At 43.2% G+C, this 18,293-nt stretch overlaps 1 protein-coding gene across 3 annotated transcripts in view; it reads right to left on the reverse strand.

The window, feature by feature from the left end:
* The window catches only part of LOC148020537 (putative aminotransferase TAT2), a 64,549-nt gene that overhangs the window by 8,760 nt on the left and 37,496 nt on the right, over window positions 1–18,293 (reverse strand). Inside the window, exons 3-6 of one of the 3 annotated variants that reach the window (XR_015694556.1) lie at window positions 16,911–17,129; window positions 16,673–16,732; window positions 16,400–16,555; window positions 16,101–16,215 (exon numbers count right to left, since the gene is read on the reverse strand). Coding sequence is in view for 1 of the 3 variants with exons in the window: in XM_087698307.1 (XP_087554433.1) it covers window positions 16,400–16,555; window positions 16,673–16,732; window positions 16,911–17,129 (435 nt within the window). In the remaining 2 variants the exon portion in view is untranslated. The remainder of the gene's footprint in view (window positions 1–16,100; window positions 16,216–16,399; window positions 16,556–16,672; window positions 16,733–16,910; window positions 17,130–18,293) is intronic. The other 2 variants (XR_015694557.1, XM_087698307.1) reach the window with 2 other exon arrangements.

Consider the following 18,293-nt stretch of genomic DNA (forward strand, 5'->3'; position numbering starts at 1 on the left):
TGAATCGGAAGGAGTAGAAGTAGGATCCCCCTCCGAAGCCGAAGAACTAGAAGCCCCCTCTGAGGGCGAAGTAAAAAAATCCCCCTCTGAATCCCAATTTGAGAGAGAAAGGGAATCGAACCACTCATGGCTCACGGATTGCGAAGCATCTGATGACGAAGGAAGTGTCATCGATTGTGCCGAAGAAGGTATCTAGGGTGGTGAAGAACGCCCAGAGGTGGCCTCTCGAACCTGAGTAGGCAAGGGTGAAGGGTGGGGCTTAGACTGACGACATAGCCACTGCTTCTCAATGGAGCGGACTGAGAAGCCAAAGAAGAGGAAAGAGTCGAGCAGCCACTATCTCTCGAAGAAGCAGACTAACGAGGAGACGATATCAAACAATCACTGGCTCTCAATGGAGCGGACTGCAGAACTGCAAGCCTAGTAGCCATTATACCTGAAAATAGGTGGGAGAAGACTGACGCTAGCATTGCAACGATCTCCAGGAGGTCGTAGCGCCAATCGATCGTTCATGTGCTCGAAAGGACTTAGTGCGCATCCGATGCGTCTTATTGCCTTGAGCATAGTACTCTGATAGCCAATGTAGAATGATCTTTGTGGCCCAAAAAGAAGAGGTGGCACAAGGAGTGCCTTGTGGAAGACGCATATACTCCGGATGGGTGGGGAGCAATGGTCGAAGTCGACAGTCTTTGGTGGGATGACCGTTCGTGCCACAGTAGAAGCACCCAGTAGAAGGGAAATCTATCGCAGGAGACGCCATGGTATGGATAAGGGAGCGTGGGAGGGAGAAAAAGGATATCTCCCAATGCACAGCAATAAAATGCAATAATAAAATGTTGCAGTAAAACACAGTAGAAGAAGAAGAGAAGTGGATGCCGAACTTGCCACCGGTCTTTGCCTTCACTGGAGTGAAAGATCTTTGCCACTGTTTGAGCAGATCCAACTCTGATACCATGTCAAAAGATGACGTACCAGCAAGACAGTAGGGTTTTCAAGAAGGAACACAGAGTGAACTCGGCAAACATAGAGAAGAGAAGAGGAGAGAAGAAACTCTGATGAATGGAATGATGAAGATTTGAATCATGGAGTGAATGTGATACAAGGGAACAAGGATGTTGTAGCACAAGGAAGATAATGAAAACCACCACGAATCATGAAATGCAATGTCCTCCTGAAGGGATGTAAGGGCAGTGGAGAGGCTGGAGAGAAGAGGTGACGGACTGAATGAATCAACCATGAGGAATGAACGAGAGAGTGGCCTTTAAATAGACACAATCAATCTAGGATGGTGCCCCTTTTTGGGGCTGCAAACCCTATGCAAAACGCAGAAACACAAAAACGCAAACTGCAAGTGAAGGGTGAAGGGTTTCTCAACAGGATTTGCAGGGAGAAACACGGAGTGAACTCGGCAAACATGGAGAAGAGAAGAGAAGAGAGAAGAAACTCTGATGAATGGAATGAATGTGATACAAGGGAACAAGGGTGCCATAGCACAAGGAAGATGATGAAGACAGCCATGAACCACGAACCGCAATGTCCTCTTGAAGGGGTGTGAGGGCAGTGGAGAGGCTGGAAAGAAGAGGTGACAAACTGAATGAATCAGCAGTAAGTAATGAATGAGAGAGTGGTCTATAAATAGGCACAGTCAGTCGAGGATGGCACCCCTTTTTGGGGCTGCAAACCCTAAACGCAAAAACACAAATTGCAGGCGAAGGGTTTCTCAACACTAAACACATTGCACCTTCTTAGGGTCAGCCTCTATGCCCTTTTCGCTAACAATGTGTCCCAAGTACTCCACAAATGTCTGCATGAAAATACATTTACTTTCCTTAGCAAAGAGTCAATGATCTCTCAATGTATAAAGCACCCTTCTTACATGTGTCAAGTGCTCCTCTTGTGACTTGCTGTAAATGCGAATGTCATCAAAGAAAACGAGCACAAACTTGAAAAAGAAGGGATGAAGAATCTTATTCATGAGGCTCTAAAATGTGGCGGGGACGTTAGTCAACCCAAAAGGCATCACTAGAAAATAATAAAACCCACAATCAGTTCTAAAAGCTGTTTTAATTTCATCACCCTCCCTTATATGGATCTTATGCTAACCAAAGCACAGATCGATCTTAGTGAAAAAGCATGCTCCTTTCAACTCATCCAACAAGTCATCAATCCGTGGGATGGGAGAGCGATCCTTCATTGTGATTTTGTTTAAGTCTCTGTAGTCAATGCACATGCGAAAAGAGCCATCTTTCTTTTTGACTAACAAGACAGGGAATGCATAAGGGGAAGAACTCAGTTCAATGAAACCCAAGCAACTCCTTGACTTGCTTTGTAACCTCTTCATGTTCACACTTGGAGAGTCTATAAGGTCGCTTACTGTACTCCTCAAGGCCTACAAGGCTGAATCCTTAGATGCTTTGGAGGGCTTATCCGAATTTTCCTTATTCAATTGCGAGGCAAAGATCTCTGAGCATTTATTAAACTCTTGTTTCAGTTGCTATGTTGTAATGAGCTGAAAATCGGCATTATCTTGAATTCCCTCTAAGCAGATGAGTTGTCCATGCATCATAAACTCCACGTAGAGCTGAGAGAAGTCCATAGCAATTTTCCCCAATTGTTTCAGTCAATCACAACCCAAGTCAACATCAATGGGGCCCATATCTAAGGCAATTAGATAAACCAATGCCACATAATTTTCAGCCAAGCATAGGGGACTGCAAGATATACATGTGTGCTGAATTCTTCCTCTCCATTTGCTACTGGAACTTTCCAGGGGTGTTGTGATTTCGTAGGGGTGCATTTCAACGAGTCAATAGTTGATCTATTAACAAAATTGTTAGTACTACCATTGTCCACAAAGATAAAGGTATGCTTCCCATGAATACTGCCTTGAATGCGCAGGGTGCTGGGGCTTCGAGAACTCGTCCAAGCATCCAAGGAGATGGAGCAAAGGGAGATGGTAGTCAAGTGGGATGTCAAATCAAGTGCCTGGGATGATGGATAACTGCCCAGGTCAAAAGGGAACCCATCCTCCGGGTCATAGAACTACTCGTGATCCACATCCTCAACATGCTCATCATTGTCAACAGGTAAGTCATCCTCATCATTGTGCCAATCTTCCATGACATACATGCTATGAACCTTGACCTTGGATGTCATGTAAGGGCTGGAGGTATGGTCGACAATATACTTATCCCCACATTTAAAACATAGGCCTTTTTCCTTCCGTTCCTTCACAACTTCCGGTGAGATGAAGCATTGGCCACTCGAGCCATTGGAGGGTGATGCAATAGAGTGTCTATTTTCAGCATACTTACTCTCAGTCTTAGAGCCAAATGTTGTCCCAAGAGTACCCTATTTTCCTTCAACATGGAAGAAGGGGTAAGTGGGTATTTTGGGGTTGTTATTTGGCGTGGAATTGCCTCCAAAACCACCTCCATATGGGGCTAATCTCAAAGGAATATGGGGCTATTCATAACCTTGCTGAAAATTTTCATTCTTACGGTACTTCCTTGCATATCTTTCAACTAATTCAATTGCATAAAATAGTGCGGTAGGCTTTTGAGCCATGACATCTGCCGATAGGCTCAGTTTCAACCCATAGATATACTTATGCAATTTGGTATAATTGCTAATGCTCTCCACATACATAGTCAAGTTCATAAAATGATTTGTGTACTCTTGCACAGTGAGATTACGTTGGTCAAGAGTGTACCATCGTCTTGCCAGCTACTCTTTTTCCACGGAGAATACAAATACTTGAACCATATGCATTTTAAAGTCTTCCCAATCAATGAACTGATGATTCTCTTGATTAATATACCGCCACCATGTGTGTGTTGGACCAAGAGGGGGCACAGCAAAGAGAGAGAGAGGGAGGTCGAGCTAGAGTGAGAGTGAGAGTGTGACAGCTAAAGAGAGTGTGAACAGAGTGAAAGTACGAGTCGATTAGAGTGTACCAACAATGTGTTGGTACACAAAGAATAAAATGTATTTATACTTAGGGCACGCAAAAGGTGTGTTCACATATACAATGTGCGTGTAGTATACACGAAGATTACCGGGCCTTTATCCCAACAACCTCCCACTTAAAGGTCTGATATGAACCTCTAGCTATCCAACTCCTACTAGTCGAATGCAATACTTGTGCTGAGCTTTGCTTAGAATTTTAGTGAAAACATCTACAGCGTTATCTTGTGTTTTAATTTTGGTCAATGTAATTTGACCATCTTCCAGAATCTGTTTGATGAAGTGATATCGCACATCTATATGCTTTGTGCATGAATGATACATGGCATTCTTAGCCATATACACAGCACTCTGGCTATCACATCCCAAAACTTCAGTACTCATAGACATGCCGAGATCATCTACAAGTTTGCTCAACCATATAGCTTCCTTAGAAGCTTTAGTAGCTAATATGTATTCAGCTTCAGTGGTACTTAGTGCAACAATGTTCTGCAACCTGGAACACCAAGAAACAGCCCCACCAGCAACTGTAAAGACATACCCGCTAGTGGACCTACAAGTGTCCAAGTCACCTACCATGTCTACATCACAATAACCCTGCAAACTAAGTGCACCCTGCCCATAGCAAATACTTTTTCTTTGTGTACCCTTAAGGTATCGAAGAATACACTTGACAGCCTCCCAATGTGCTTTGCCAAGATTTGACATAAACTTGCTAACAACTCCCACTGCATGAGCAATGTCTGGACAAGTAGCAACCATAGCATACATAAGAGAGCCACAAGCTGATGCATAAGGAACTCCCTTCATAGCATTTGCTTCCACGTCATCTTTCGGGTTGTTGGCTTTGCTAAGCTTGAGATAAGAAGGTAAGGGTATCCCAAAAGGCTTAGCTTCAGCCATGTTAAATCTGTCCAATGTACTTTTCTTGAGATAAAAACAGCAATTTGTGCATTCTATCTCTACGAATCCTTATGTCCAAAATATGCCCTGCATTCCCCAAATCTTTCCTGGAGAAAGCTGATTTCAGCTGATTTTGAGAGCATCCAAGCTAGTCTTTCTTTTCCCAACTAGTAACATATCATCCACATACAAAACAAGTATGATGGGGTTGCCATCTGTATTCATTTTCATGTACAAGCAATGATCTGCATGGCTGCGTGTAAACTCATGAGATAGCATAAAAGTGTCAAACTTTTTGTACCACTGCCGTGGTGCTTGCTTCAGCCCATATAGGCTGCGTTTTAGTTTACACACCATTTGATCTTTTCCAGGAACTACAAAGCCCTTGGGCTGTTTCATGTAGATTTCCTTATCAATGTCACCATGCAAGAAAGCTGTTTTTACATCCATTTGATACAGCTCTAAATCCAAAACAGCAGTAAGAGCAAAAAGCACACGTAAAGTGGTCATCTTCACAACAGGTGAGAAGATCTCTTGGAAGTCTATCCCTTCCTTTTGTGCATACCCTTTGGCAACTAGCCTTGCCTTGTACTTCAGTTTCCCATCAACTGTCTTGACTTTGTACACCCATTTGTTTGGAAGTGGCTTCCTTCCCTTGGGCAATGACACAAGATCCCAAGTATCATTTGCATATAGAGATTTAATCTCTTCCTGCATAGCTAGCTCCCACTTACTGCTGAACTCACATGACTTGGCCTCTTTGTATGTAAGAGGCTCACCCTCATCTGTAAGCATCACATAATGCAAGGAGGGGTCAAACCTATGTGGTTGCCTTCTTACGTGTATAGACCTACATACCCAATGATCAACATTTTCAGGAATCGGGTATACATCTGGAGGTATATTATTTCAGCATTTATTGGCTGTTGTAAACCATTTTCAGCATGCTGTTCAGGCTGTACAGCACCTTCATTTTCATTTCCAGCACCTGCATTTTCATAATCAGCAAGCCTATCTTGTTGTCCATCATCATCTAGCTCAAAAATAACCGGCTGATCATCAATTTCAGCCTGTGGTACAACACCTTGAGGCTCATTTTCTGAAGTAATGGGTGGCTGCAAACTTTGAAATTTCACCTTTTTCAGATCTTCATTAGAGGCTAAAGTGCCTTTCAGCAATTTTGCCTCATTAAACACAACATTACGGCTGTGAATAATTTTCTTGAACTGAGGTAACCACACTCTATAGCCAAATTCACCCTCGTCACCATAGCCCATGAAAATGCCTTTGGTGGATTTTGAGTCAAGTTTGTTCCTCAGCTCATTCCTAACATGTACAAAAGCATCACAGCCAAATATGCGTAAATGGTCATATGAGGCCGATTTGCCAAACCAAACCTCCTCAGGGATGCCATTATTTAAGGACCTGTTTGGTGAGCGGTTGCAAATGTGAACCCCGGTTTTGAGTGCCTCTCCCCAAAATGCATGAGGAATATTAGTAGTAGAGGAAGATTAGTAGTGGACAGCATGCACCGCACTCTTTCACATAAAGTCTTGTTATATCTTTCAGCCACCCCATTTGAAGAAGGGTTGTAAGGGGATGTAAGCTCCCTCTTAATACCATGCAAGTCACAAAAGGACTTGAATTACGTCGATGTGAACTCACCCTCATTATCAATTCTCAAGCATTTCAGCTTTCTACTTGTCTGAGTGGTCACAAATGCATGAAAAGTTTTAAAAACAGCAAACGCTTCGCATTTCTTTTTCAGCTAGTACACCCAAATCTTCTTAGAGCAATCATCCATAAAGGAGATAAAATATGCAGCACCACCCAATGATTTCACAGGCATACTACATACATCAGAATACACTAAGTCCAAGACATTGGACTTATGAGAGACACCAGAGTAAAAGGAAATTTTTATTTGCTTTCCAAAACTGACACTCGTTACAAAAATCAAGTTTAGAGCCTTTTCCATCAACCCTCTTCAGAGAGGTAAGGACATCAAGTCCTTTTTGGCTCATGTGGCCTAATCTCTTATGCCATAACTCCAAGTGGCTACAAATTTCAGCAACTGCAAGAAACTAGCCATTCAAGGCTTTACAGTGCAAACAATACAAAGTGCCCTTCTTGGTTCCTTTTGCAATCAGCATGAAACCCTTTTTCACTTTCCACAAACCACCACCAAACAGTGTGGTGTAGCCATGCAAGTCAAGCTGACCAACAGATAGTAAACTCTTTTTAATGCCAGGCACAGATCTGACATCTTTCAACACAAGCTCTTAACCATTGTCTAAAGACAAGTGTATTGTGCCAATTCCATCAATGCTACAAGCATGGTTATTTCCAAGATACACCTTTCCATAACTGCCTGCATTGAACATAGCAAAACACTCCAAGCAAGGAGGCACATGAAAAGAGGCACCAGAGTCTACAATCCAAGTCTAAGTGACACCATCACCAACTGACAAGAGTGCATCAATCACATCAGCCTTGGTAATCTGCATATCCTATATGTGACATACAAGGGCATCATAATTAACTGCACATAATACATCAGCCTTTGTATCTGAAAGCTCTTCTATGACCATGCTAGAGGCCACATTGGCCTTCTCTTTGCCTTTGGTTGTCTCCGATGCATCTGTCTTTTCTTCCTCCTTTTTATTTCCTACATTATTCTTTCTCTCTTGTTCCTTCTTGTAATACTTGCAATTAGGTTTCTTGTGGCCCTTCCGACCACAGTGATAACAAGTAATGTCACTCTTTTTCTTTCCTTTGCTCTTTCTCCTGTTTCTCTGCCCTATGTTTGAATTTTTCTTTTCAGCCTTGCCTCTTACATTATAAGCTGAGTTACTGCCTTCTCCACTAGACATACGTCTAATTTCTTCATTGAAGATAGAACCCCTCACCCCATCATATGAGAGATTGGGGTTATTGCTGAGTGAAACCACCAAGGTTTCCCAAGAGTTAGGCAGTGTCATGATCAAAAAGCTCGAATTTCTGGTTTAAAAAAAGGGGGAAAGGGGTCTGTTGACCCGTCAAACGGATCGCATGGCAGCGCCTACCTGTTGCATGATGTCGTCGTCCGCCTGTCGCCCGTCGTCGCCCAACACGCTTCAGCTTGCGTTGTCCCTGTCATCGTGCCCACGTGCGTCCTGCAAGTCGTCGCGACTCCTGCCAGGTCCCAGCGTTGCGTATCACCCGCTACCCGCAAAGGTCGCTGCCTATCACCTGCTTGCTGAAGGTTGCTTGCCTATCGCCCGCTTACAAAAAGTCGCCTGTTGGTCCACGACACGAATGCTCAGTCACCTGCTTGCTGATTCACGACACGAATGCTCAGTTGCTCTCCTACTGGTCGTATTCGACTGGTAAGACGTTGAGAAGTATGCACAAAACCTACAGCCCTGATACCAGTTTTGTTGGACCAAGAGGGGGCACAGTAGAGAGAGAGAGAGGGAGGTCGAGCTAGAGTGAACGTGAGAGTGTGATAGTTGAAGAGAGTGTAAACAGAGTGAAAGTACGAGTCGATTAGAGCGTACCAACAATGTGTTGATACACAAAGAATAAAATGTATTTATACTTGGGGCACACGAAAGGTGTGTTCACATGTACAATGTGTGTGTACTATATACGGAGGTTACCGAGCCTTTATCCCAACAATGTGGGCAAATCCTTCCAAGTGGAGAGAAGCAAAGATAATTTTTTGATCATCAGTGCGGGGGTAGATATCGAAGCAGGACCCTAATTTGGATGTCAATTCATCCAAGTCTAATGGTGTTCTGGAGATTGCCCATTGTACTTAGTGAGAAGAATCTTGTCACATAGATCATGAGGGCCTTGCTGCCCATAAAATCCTTGCTATCCATACATACCATGATGGCCATACATACCTTGCTGCCCATACATATCATGTGGTGCATTTATCCCATGCTGCCCATTATAGCCATGCTGCCCATTATTGCCATGTTGCCCATGATTGCCATGCTGGCTATTAATACCATACTGTCCATGATGGGGCTGATTCAAATAAGATCCATTGGTGCTCCGAGAGAGAGTGGGGCAGCTTCTAAAAATGGTGGGAGAGGGCCTCAGTGGGGGGTTGGCTACATGGTTAATGGGGAAGCTCAATAGGGGTCATGAGCACAAGAGGGTTCACCAACCTCATAGGTAGAAGGGGGAATACCCTTAGATCCAAGAATGCCCTACGGACCATGCAGTGGCTCCATTGGTGGAGGGCACCAAGATTCGCGCTTGGATTCATTTGCCTTCTCTTGGGATGAAGTTGTAGCTAGCTAAGCTACAAGAGTAGTGAGTTGCTCCAAGGTTTGCTGAGTCCTAGAGTTCGAGAGGGCCATTTGCTTCATCAAACTTGGACATCATTTGGCAGTGGTTGGTGACCATGTCATTATGCCTCTCCGTGTGACGAAGCTCATGCTGACATAAGGCGTGGTTGAGCAAGTTATAGGGATCCATATCGGACACTTCCTCATGCATATCACCATGGTAATCTTGTGTCAAACTAGGTTCATTATTCATGGAGGTCTTGGGGTCTCTAATCTCCCTCCGGAGTTATTCATAGGCCTTACTTTTGGCTTTCCCGCCAGCCATCTGGAAGCAGTTCACAGGACCCACTGTCAGTAAATGGGGTGTAACTTTTGGTAGGAAACTCTGATTGTTGGGATTTTTTATTCAAATTGGAGGGGAGGAAGCCCTCTTCAAGATAAGCTTATAAGCTTTGTGACAGAAAATTATCAGAATTTTCTGCAATTGGATTTTTGTGTGTCTTGGAGTGATCTGCACCCTGTCCACAGTGACCTCAATGCACAAAGATGGCCATAACTATAGCTCCAATTGGGAAAAAAATTTATTCAAACCGGAGGGGACGAAGCCCTCTTCAAGACGAGCTATAAGGTTACTCCCAATTGTAATACAGAATTTTCTATAATTGAATCTTTATGATTGTCCTAATTGACTGCGACCAAAAACATTGTCTGTCCCTTAATGCAAAGGCACTATATGAATGGCTCATAGACTGAGGGGCTTGAGCAACATTATAAATAACATCATGAGCATATTGATCACCATCCCAAGCACATTTACATGTCCATCTACTCTGTCATCACTACATAAGTGGAGCTTAATGCCATACATCTCTTTTGACTACATACACTTCAAGTGTCATACATAGGTACCATAAGCACTGAAAAGGTGTCCAAGGGGGATCATTTCATTGGGAGAGGCGGTAACCATAGGAGAGTACCTGCACCTGCATACAAGTATCGAGCTCCGGATCACATCGGGAGGTGGGCAAAGTTCCCCCCGGGCCGGGTTGTGCACCCCTTCAGGGTCTTAAGGGGTAAGGAAGGATCACCTCTCTTTTAGCTTACTATCTCGCCTGGCATCGGCCTTTTTCCTCAACCGGAGTATACATGGTAGAAATTTTTATTAAACAATCAGCATGAGATGCATTGGAAAAGAAACATTGGGTCATTTCATGAAATGCAAGGATGAACAAGAGCTTGGATGGGCATTACCTTGGCAATCTAGTGACTCATTGGCTGCTACTTACCTGTTTACAAAGGCTTATTACTCACTAGGGATTTATCCAAGCACACAAGAGCAAGAAGGGGTTAATGTCAACAAATGCAATTAAGCTAGGATTGATTTCAGTAGGCACATGCATACAACGAAGGAGTGAACTAATAAAACATTTGCAACCTTAATCTCTCCAACAAAAGGAATTAAGCTCAAGAAGTTGATTAAGATGAGAGATTAAGATCAGATTGGCATACCTCTTCAATGTTTGGGGAAGATAGTTGGAGCATGATCCACCATGATGCCAATTGCTCCATTAAGTAAGCACGGTTGGTTGGAGCACTCCGATGGATGAAGACTTCAAGCATTCAAATGCTTCCACTGATGATGGGGCTCCCGTGTTTGCTCCCGAGCTTGAATCTCAAAGATGGAAAGCTTCAAATGAAGCTTTCATGGTCGCCCACAAAAATTCTCTGCATGCTGAGCTCCGTGTCTTCAATTCGAATAGAAGAGGTAAAAGGGGCTGAAGAAGCTTCTGGGGGGTGAGCTCTCAAAGGTGGGAGGGCTTGGGCTGAGCTTCAATAGTTGAGATAGCTTCAGGTGAAGAATCCATGGCTGCCCAAACTGTCCAGCTACTATCCATCTTCCAAGGTTTGTTCTAGGGCCAAGAGTGCCAAAAAGGAAAGGGGGAGAGTACTGAAGGAGTGCCCTGGGGTGGCCAAGAGTGCAAGAGAGCAACAGAAGGGTAGCAGAAGAGTTGGGTTAGGCAGGGGCAGCCACTGCAAAATGCGCCGAAAATTGCAAGGGCTACTCTACAGGCCTCTAGGGGCAGCAACCCCCCACTCCACTACTTGATCTCAAGCTGAGGGTGCCAGGGAAGAGGTTCTAGTGCTAGATGGTGGTTTGGGGCAAGCTGGAGCAAGTTCTTGGAGATTTTAGGAGCTGGCAGCTGTGGCAGCTTTTGTAGGACAAGAGAGAGGAGGAGGGCTGAAGCAAAAAGTAACTAAGATTTTTGCCCTCTTCTAACTCTGGAGTCTCTAAACTTGGAGTGGGACTTCTAAAATTTGCATAAAAAGGAGTGACAACCTGCTAAGTAGGCCATTTTACCTCCAAACATTAGTGGCCAATAAATTGGTCTAGGCCCAAATCTAACACTAGGTATCACCTAGTACCTGTCAAGCATAACTTATTACAACTTTTTCCTTTGGCACCAACTAATATCTCAAAGTCCTAGGTCCCACATTGTGAAATAATTAACTTGCACCTCACATATACAAGTCACATTTACACACTTGATTAACTTTTAATCAAATGCTAAGCAAAACAATAAAATTTCACATCCTCGTGATACACAGGGTGATGATCTTACCTATGCGATCAAAGGCAAGACATGTCAGCGGGTCCTTGTGGCTTTCAATAGATACAATAGCACATCCCACTCTACTTGGAGCAAGGGAAGAAATATCAGAAGGAGCATTATTAGAAGAGGATATATCCTTCCTTCGTGCATAAGTGCGCAAGGAGTCAAGGGCATTGAAGTGTTGAACTTAGGATGGTCAGATCTCCACACTTTTGGTCTTTTCTGAGCTGACCTCTATCAAAGCAACTGTGTACTATGTAGCCACCTGTCTCGCCTCCAAAAGGCCCTGTGCAATGGATCCATCTGCTCCTTCTAGAGTGTGTTGGCCTTGTGGTGCAAAAAAAAAATCTATGTTAACCTTGTCACCAAACTGAGTCCAGAATGAAGCTCTCACATGAAATTTGTACTCTGATCTGGCTTCCTTGATAGCATCAATCTCTGCTCTGGCGATATGCATCCTCTCAGCTATCCATCTACACCCTGGCTGTCTCTCCTCTCCCCTCTATAAGGTAGCCAATGATGCTTTGGCAGAGCTCTCCTCTAAAAGGCCCTCTCCCCTCCTTGTGGCCTCCTCTTTGAAGAAGAAACTAATCTCCTGTAAGTTCTCATCCAAGTCACTGGGTGCTCGTCCGACTAAGAAGGGTCTAGATCTCCATATCTATGACATCCATACCTTCTATTTCATATGAGTATGCGTTTGTGGCTTCGCATTCTCAATTCCCACCCTTCCCTCCCAATTATTTCCCTCATCTAGGTTCCTTCCACATTAAGATTCAAAGCCTTGCTTTAGACCCACAGTACAATATCAGTATTGGCACATGTCATTTTAGATCCTCACATAGGCTTTAGGACTTCCTTAGCTCCCATGACCTATCCCCAGGTGTGTATCACCTTGCACTCTGGTGCTTCATTGCTAAGAATGCCACCAATGCACTATGCACTGCCCACTTATTCGCAAGTGCACCACCACATTCTATCCATTGGTATTTTTGTGTGGGGAATCCCACTCCTGCACATTGTACCACCCTCCCTAGTTGATCAAACACAAGGACCCCCCTCTTGTGCTGATGATCTGCCAACCTTATTGGAGAAAAAAGGGAGTGATAAGGAACCATCTAAGCCACGACCTGACTGGCAGCATGTGCCTAAAAAGAATAGGTACTGTACGTTTTGACAAAATCCATCCATCTTGATGACAATTGTCGTTGAGAGGCTATAGGCTACAATAGATTAAAGCAGGCTAAGCCTTCTTTATCCCTTTTCATGCTTCCTTCACTGCACACGCTCTCTCTTAGCTTTAGCTAAATACTAAAAGCATCTCATATGAAGCACTGGTATGCAGGTTCTAATTTCTACTCTATTGATTAGATGCTGGGTTTTATATTTCAGTTAAGGACTAACATTCCAAGAATCTATCGGTATTGATTGGCTAAGCCCTTCTTTAGCCCTTGTCATCCTTTGCTGCACACACACACTCTTAGAATCACTTAGCTTTAGATAAGAACTAAAAGCGTCTCAATATGAAGGATTGGTATGCACGTTTTGATTTCTCTTCTAGTACTTACATGCTTGGTTTTCGTTTCAGTTAATGATTGATATTGCAGGAATCCATCAATCCTAACTGGGCTGAAGGAAAATATTTTCGGTCTTTCCTTGGTGGGCATGTCTTTCACATCCTTGATCAGCATGGAGACGTTTTTTCTCTTCCAAGACCAAGTTTTTTGCATCATCCTATTTACCATGGCAGCTATCTTTCTGCACTACTCTTCCTTCTGAGGCGCTTTCTCCTTCTACTCTAGTCACCTCTCCATTAAGTTCTTCCTATATCAGTGGACTATGTGTGCCTATGACATGTGGCTAGCTCACGATCCCTCTCAAGATCAAGGATAGGCATATCTCAACTACCTGGGTGGTTGATTCCCCTCCCAGCTCTTCTAGTTGAGGGGTATTAGGTTTTGTCCCTTTTTTTCATTAGGCTATTCTAGGACCTTCTTCATTAGGTTCTCAGCATCATGCACTGACATTAGCTCCTCCCCAATCTTCAGGATCGACGTCCATTGTTTGAGATGTGGTTAATTTTCCAACATGGTCCATTCAGGTTTCGGCTTGTCTTCTTTGTCTTCAATATGAACAATTTCCCTACGAAGGCACTGTTCCAGTGGCACCCTGCTGCATGAGCATGCCCCTCTTGCATTAACGCTTTGCATTACACTGTCAGTATATGTTGGGCATTTGGAATGGATGAGAACCCACAAATGAAAACCGATACATTGTATAGCATGATTTACTTTTACATCATCAAGCGAAGCATTATTCAGCACTCTTAGCTCATCCAGGATCCTGAATACATACCACATGTAGCAGTTATTCTCATCCACCCCTTTCCCTCTCCATACCTCTACACTGGCACCCATTGCCACATGACTGTTCTTTATGGGAGATCCTACTAGTAAATTCTTGCCTTAAAAGAAAACAAAAACAATGACACATTCACTTGGGCTACTCAAAAGAAGATATCCACTGCCTCTTCAATCCTTGAAGACCTTGGGCAGTGCATCATGACACCCTTGGTCCAATGCCTTGACCTCTTCGGTGGCAAGACCTTTTGGGTAAAAGAGGGTGGATTTAGACTTCCTCTACCCTTTTGGTGCCCCTTTTTGCGCTTGAGAGAGTGTGCCAAGCCACTAAAATTAAAAATCTACATTAACACAAAATTATCATGCACTTCTTTCTAATTCAACTCCGCAAAAACAGCCCCAACAAGAATTAATCATTAAAAAGGCATTCTATTTTAGGCACTAGGGCAAATGCCCAAAGATCCACTACATGAGGACATGTTTTGGACATCCATCCTTATCCCTTACCCACACTGTGCCAAGCTTTCTATCATCATAATCATCTCCATCATTTTCCATCTCCACCAGCTGCTGCCCTCAACCCAGCAAGCTGCTGCTACCATCTCCAAGCTGCCACCTATCTGCTGGTAGTTCCAACCCTGCTCCCAGTGCTGCCACCCTGCTGCTGTCACCAGCCTCCAGGTGGTTCCACAACCACTAGAGAAGACCGTTCGCCAGGAATTGAGAAAACTTCATTGGAAAGATTTATCATAGTATAAACCCATGGTCTATACAGGTCAATGACGCACCTTGCCAATAAGTTCAAATTGTATTCTGTGAGTGAGGCCCTAAAGTTCATCCATGCCAACAAGGGGAAATCTCCAAAAGTGTCAAGAAACAAGCTAATGCACCTATTGCATGGCTAGTGGTTTGACTAAAATCATGGTTTCTGCACTAAAATCCTTTCCTTTCTCATAGAACTCCAGGCTATAGAGACAATCAGGTAAACAGCCCATGCCCACAGGAGGTGGGGCAGGAGGTGGGGCCTCAAGATGTCTTCTTGTCCAAAATAGAATTTCTCGATTAGTGAAGTTTCCACCAACTTAAGAGTCAAAAATTGGAGGAATTAGAGGCTGGCAGCAGCAATGAGCAGAATATATTTTCTTCACCTTTTCTATACACGCTTGCATTTTAAACAGGTCAATATACAAAAGGGTGCATGTATCAACCTGGATACACATGCCAACTAATTGCCCGCCCTATTTGCTATGCAAATCTAGCAATTTAAAAATTGCAGTTTGCAACTTACAAGCACACTGTAGAGTTAAATCATTGCATCCAACTGACAACAAGGCTGAGATTACAGAGGCCTATGTCAGGCCAAAGTTCACTGAACCAGATAGAAGGGGCCTTTGTCATGCCATGACTCCTGCAGGCTGCCACTTCCAACTCTCTTGTCCATCAGTGATCCCACTACTGTGAGTGCTGATCCACTTCTCCAATCAGTATGAATGACAGCACTGCCAATTGCAACTACCTAGAGGTCTGATCTAACACATTATTCTATGTTGCACTTCCCAATCACTCTTACTGAGGACTTGAGTATATTCTTCACAGTGACATGGGACAGGATTTGGAATGGGGATCCAGACCACAATTGCTGTTCCTTGTCATCACGAGAGGGGGCGCTAACATGGGGATCGGAAGGGGATAGTATGGCTGCAACACAGGACCAGGGTGAGAAGCTAGAAAATGGCTGTCCCATGTGACTACGATATTGTTGTCATCAAAAGCTAGTCAAGCACATTCATACTGTCGAATCAAACAACTTTCAAGCCCCATTTTACATTTCAGTGTTACATAGAATGTTATTCAGGTTTCACAGATTGGCACCATCATCATAAACTCTTTTGTGGCAGATATGATTGACTACAAAGAGAGAGAAATGTTTTATTATTGACATGCAAAGCCAATTACAAAGAATTGACAGCTCCTCTCACCTGACATCCTAAGAGCACAGTTGAGTCCTAAGAAACAATCCACATGGGAGTCACGGTAGGGACATGTTAAGCCTCCTGGATCCAAATTGACTCACCACCAGCCCCAACCAACAGTCTTAATATAAAGCAGAGTTATCCATACACAAAGGTAACAAGCTAAACTGTTAGAGGAATAAAGAAAAAGAAGGGCAAGCGAACAAAAACAAGGGGATCAGTTAACCACTCATCAATCAGTCACATCCAGTATGTGAAGAAGAAAAGAAAGTACATAGCCAAAAGATAGAGAGACAACAGCTCACCATAATGAACATTGCCCCCTGTGGTTTTGATGGGCATTCAAGACCAGCAATTCCTTGGATACGCTTATAGCAAAGATCACGACCACGCTGTAACTGCAGTAGTGTCTTTTCAAAGAACTCGCATGGTGTGTTTTTTAGAATGCTTGGAACTGCTGCCTGTTACACAGTCTAAACAGGATAAGGAGAATGCAGGCATAGGTCCCAATCATATCTGCCAGTTATCCAACACCCTTCTTGGAAGAATTGCTGTGTAAATGTTCTACCAGCTCTTACTTGTACTATTGTTGAAGGATTAACAGTCATTTGCGCAAGCTTAAATAGAGCATCCACAACCTTTCAGCACAGAAGAAAAGCAAATGAGTTGCAACAGCAATAAATTGGAAACTCAAAAAAACATGTGATTTCTGATGCCATCATAACTCTTTAGGAGGTAAAGGAAAGATAGTCTGAAATTATTTGCTACTGTGCCTGCTCTAGAAATTAGTTGACAACTGCAGAAATTGAAACTAACCCTTCCTTTTGCTAAGATACTATAAGGGTCACATATAAGGATCCACCCTAGTCGCCAACCAGGTACCAGCCATCTCTTGGAAAGCCCACCAAGTGTGAGTACAGGAACTCTCTTTGAAAAAGTTGCCATTGGCACAAATGGATGCTTATCAAAAACCATGTATCCATAAACCTCATCTGCGATAATGGGCAATCTCAATCCCTCTGCTATATCAGCCACCTGTTACCACATCAAGGATACACGTCAATAAAATGCAATGATTCTCACAAATGGATACACCTCTCAATGCATTATTCCTTTTGCCATAAGTAACTATTCCAACTGTTTAATAATCTTTCAAGCCTACAGACATGTCTTTTTGTTATAGGTAGCTGTTCTAACAGTTACTTGACTTGCTGGTGTTCAGTTATAGATATGTTATATAAAAGCTCCCATGATATTGATTCTCAGACATTCTTAAAACAAACAACACATTGATGCTAAAAGAGACAAATATTCATATGTTATGCTCATCAACCTAAACCTTAAAACAGGCTGCTTGAATGCTTAGCCATGCAAACCAACACTATTTATAAATTCATTTTATGCATTAAATACTTGACTCTACTGAGTTGCTAGAAAAAACATAATCAAGATCTAGCATGTCATAACATCACACACCAGGCACTGCAACATTTCATCAGGGGTGAGATACTTGGAAAATGAATATTCTGACACACTTTATTTCAAGTGCACACTGTGATGAACAAGGAGAACACACACTTGTCTTTTTTTATTTAAAAATATTGTATTAACAATAAATGTACAAAGTGTCTGAACACTACAGCAGACTGCAACCTACAAAGGCAAACTTCAAAAGCACTCATGATAAAAAGATCCCACTGAGAATGACTAGGCTCTCAGAAAGAGATTAAGTGTATCTATAAAAAACAGTGGTCTACAGGTAGCCAAAGGAAAACAGACACGTGAAGGCACTCTCTTTGGTGAAGATCTGTGAATAAATCGTATCAATATACAACAGGTGTTGTGTTCAGTGAGGACATAATACACATCAAAAAAACTTGGAAAAGAGCACAGAGTGTTGCTATTGCCAGCCTGCCTGCAAGCATCACTCAGTCCCCCCAACTCACTCTCTATAATGGAGATCCCATATCCAATTGCAGTGCTAGGTCACATGGATAGCAGCTGGTCACTACATGAGGCTGCTTGCTGCAGTTCAGGATCCATTCAGAGTACGACACAGTCTCTGGTTCATCTCTGCCCCGGTCCACTCTAAGACATGGAGGTTTGAGGTTTTGTATTCACTCTTCTGTAGTGTGTTTACTGCATTGATTCATTCTTCATTACATCTTAGCTACTATTCACCTTTGAGTTCTATTGTCT

Source organism: Lygodium microphyllum, chromosome 18 (assembly GCF_053477565.2).
Source record: "Lygodium microphyllum isolate KBCC chromosome 18, Lygodium_microphyllum_v1.1.10, whole genome shotgun sequence".
In the NCBI taxonomy this organism is placed as follows: Eukaryota; Viridiplantae; Streptophyta; class Polypodiopsida; order Schizaeales; family Lygodiaceae; genus Lygodium; species Lygodium microphyllum.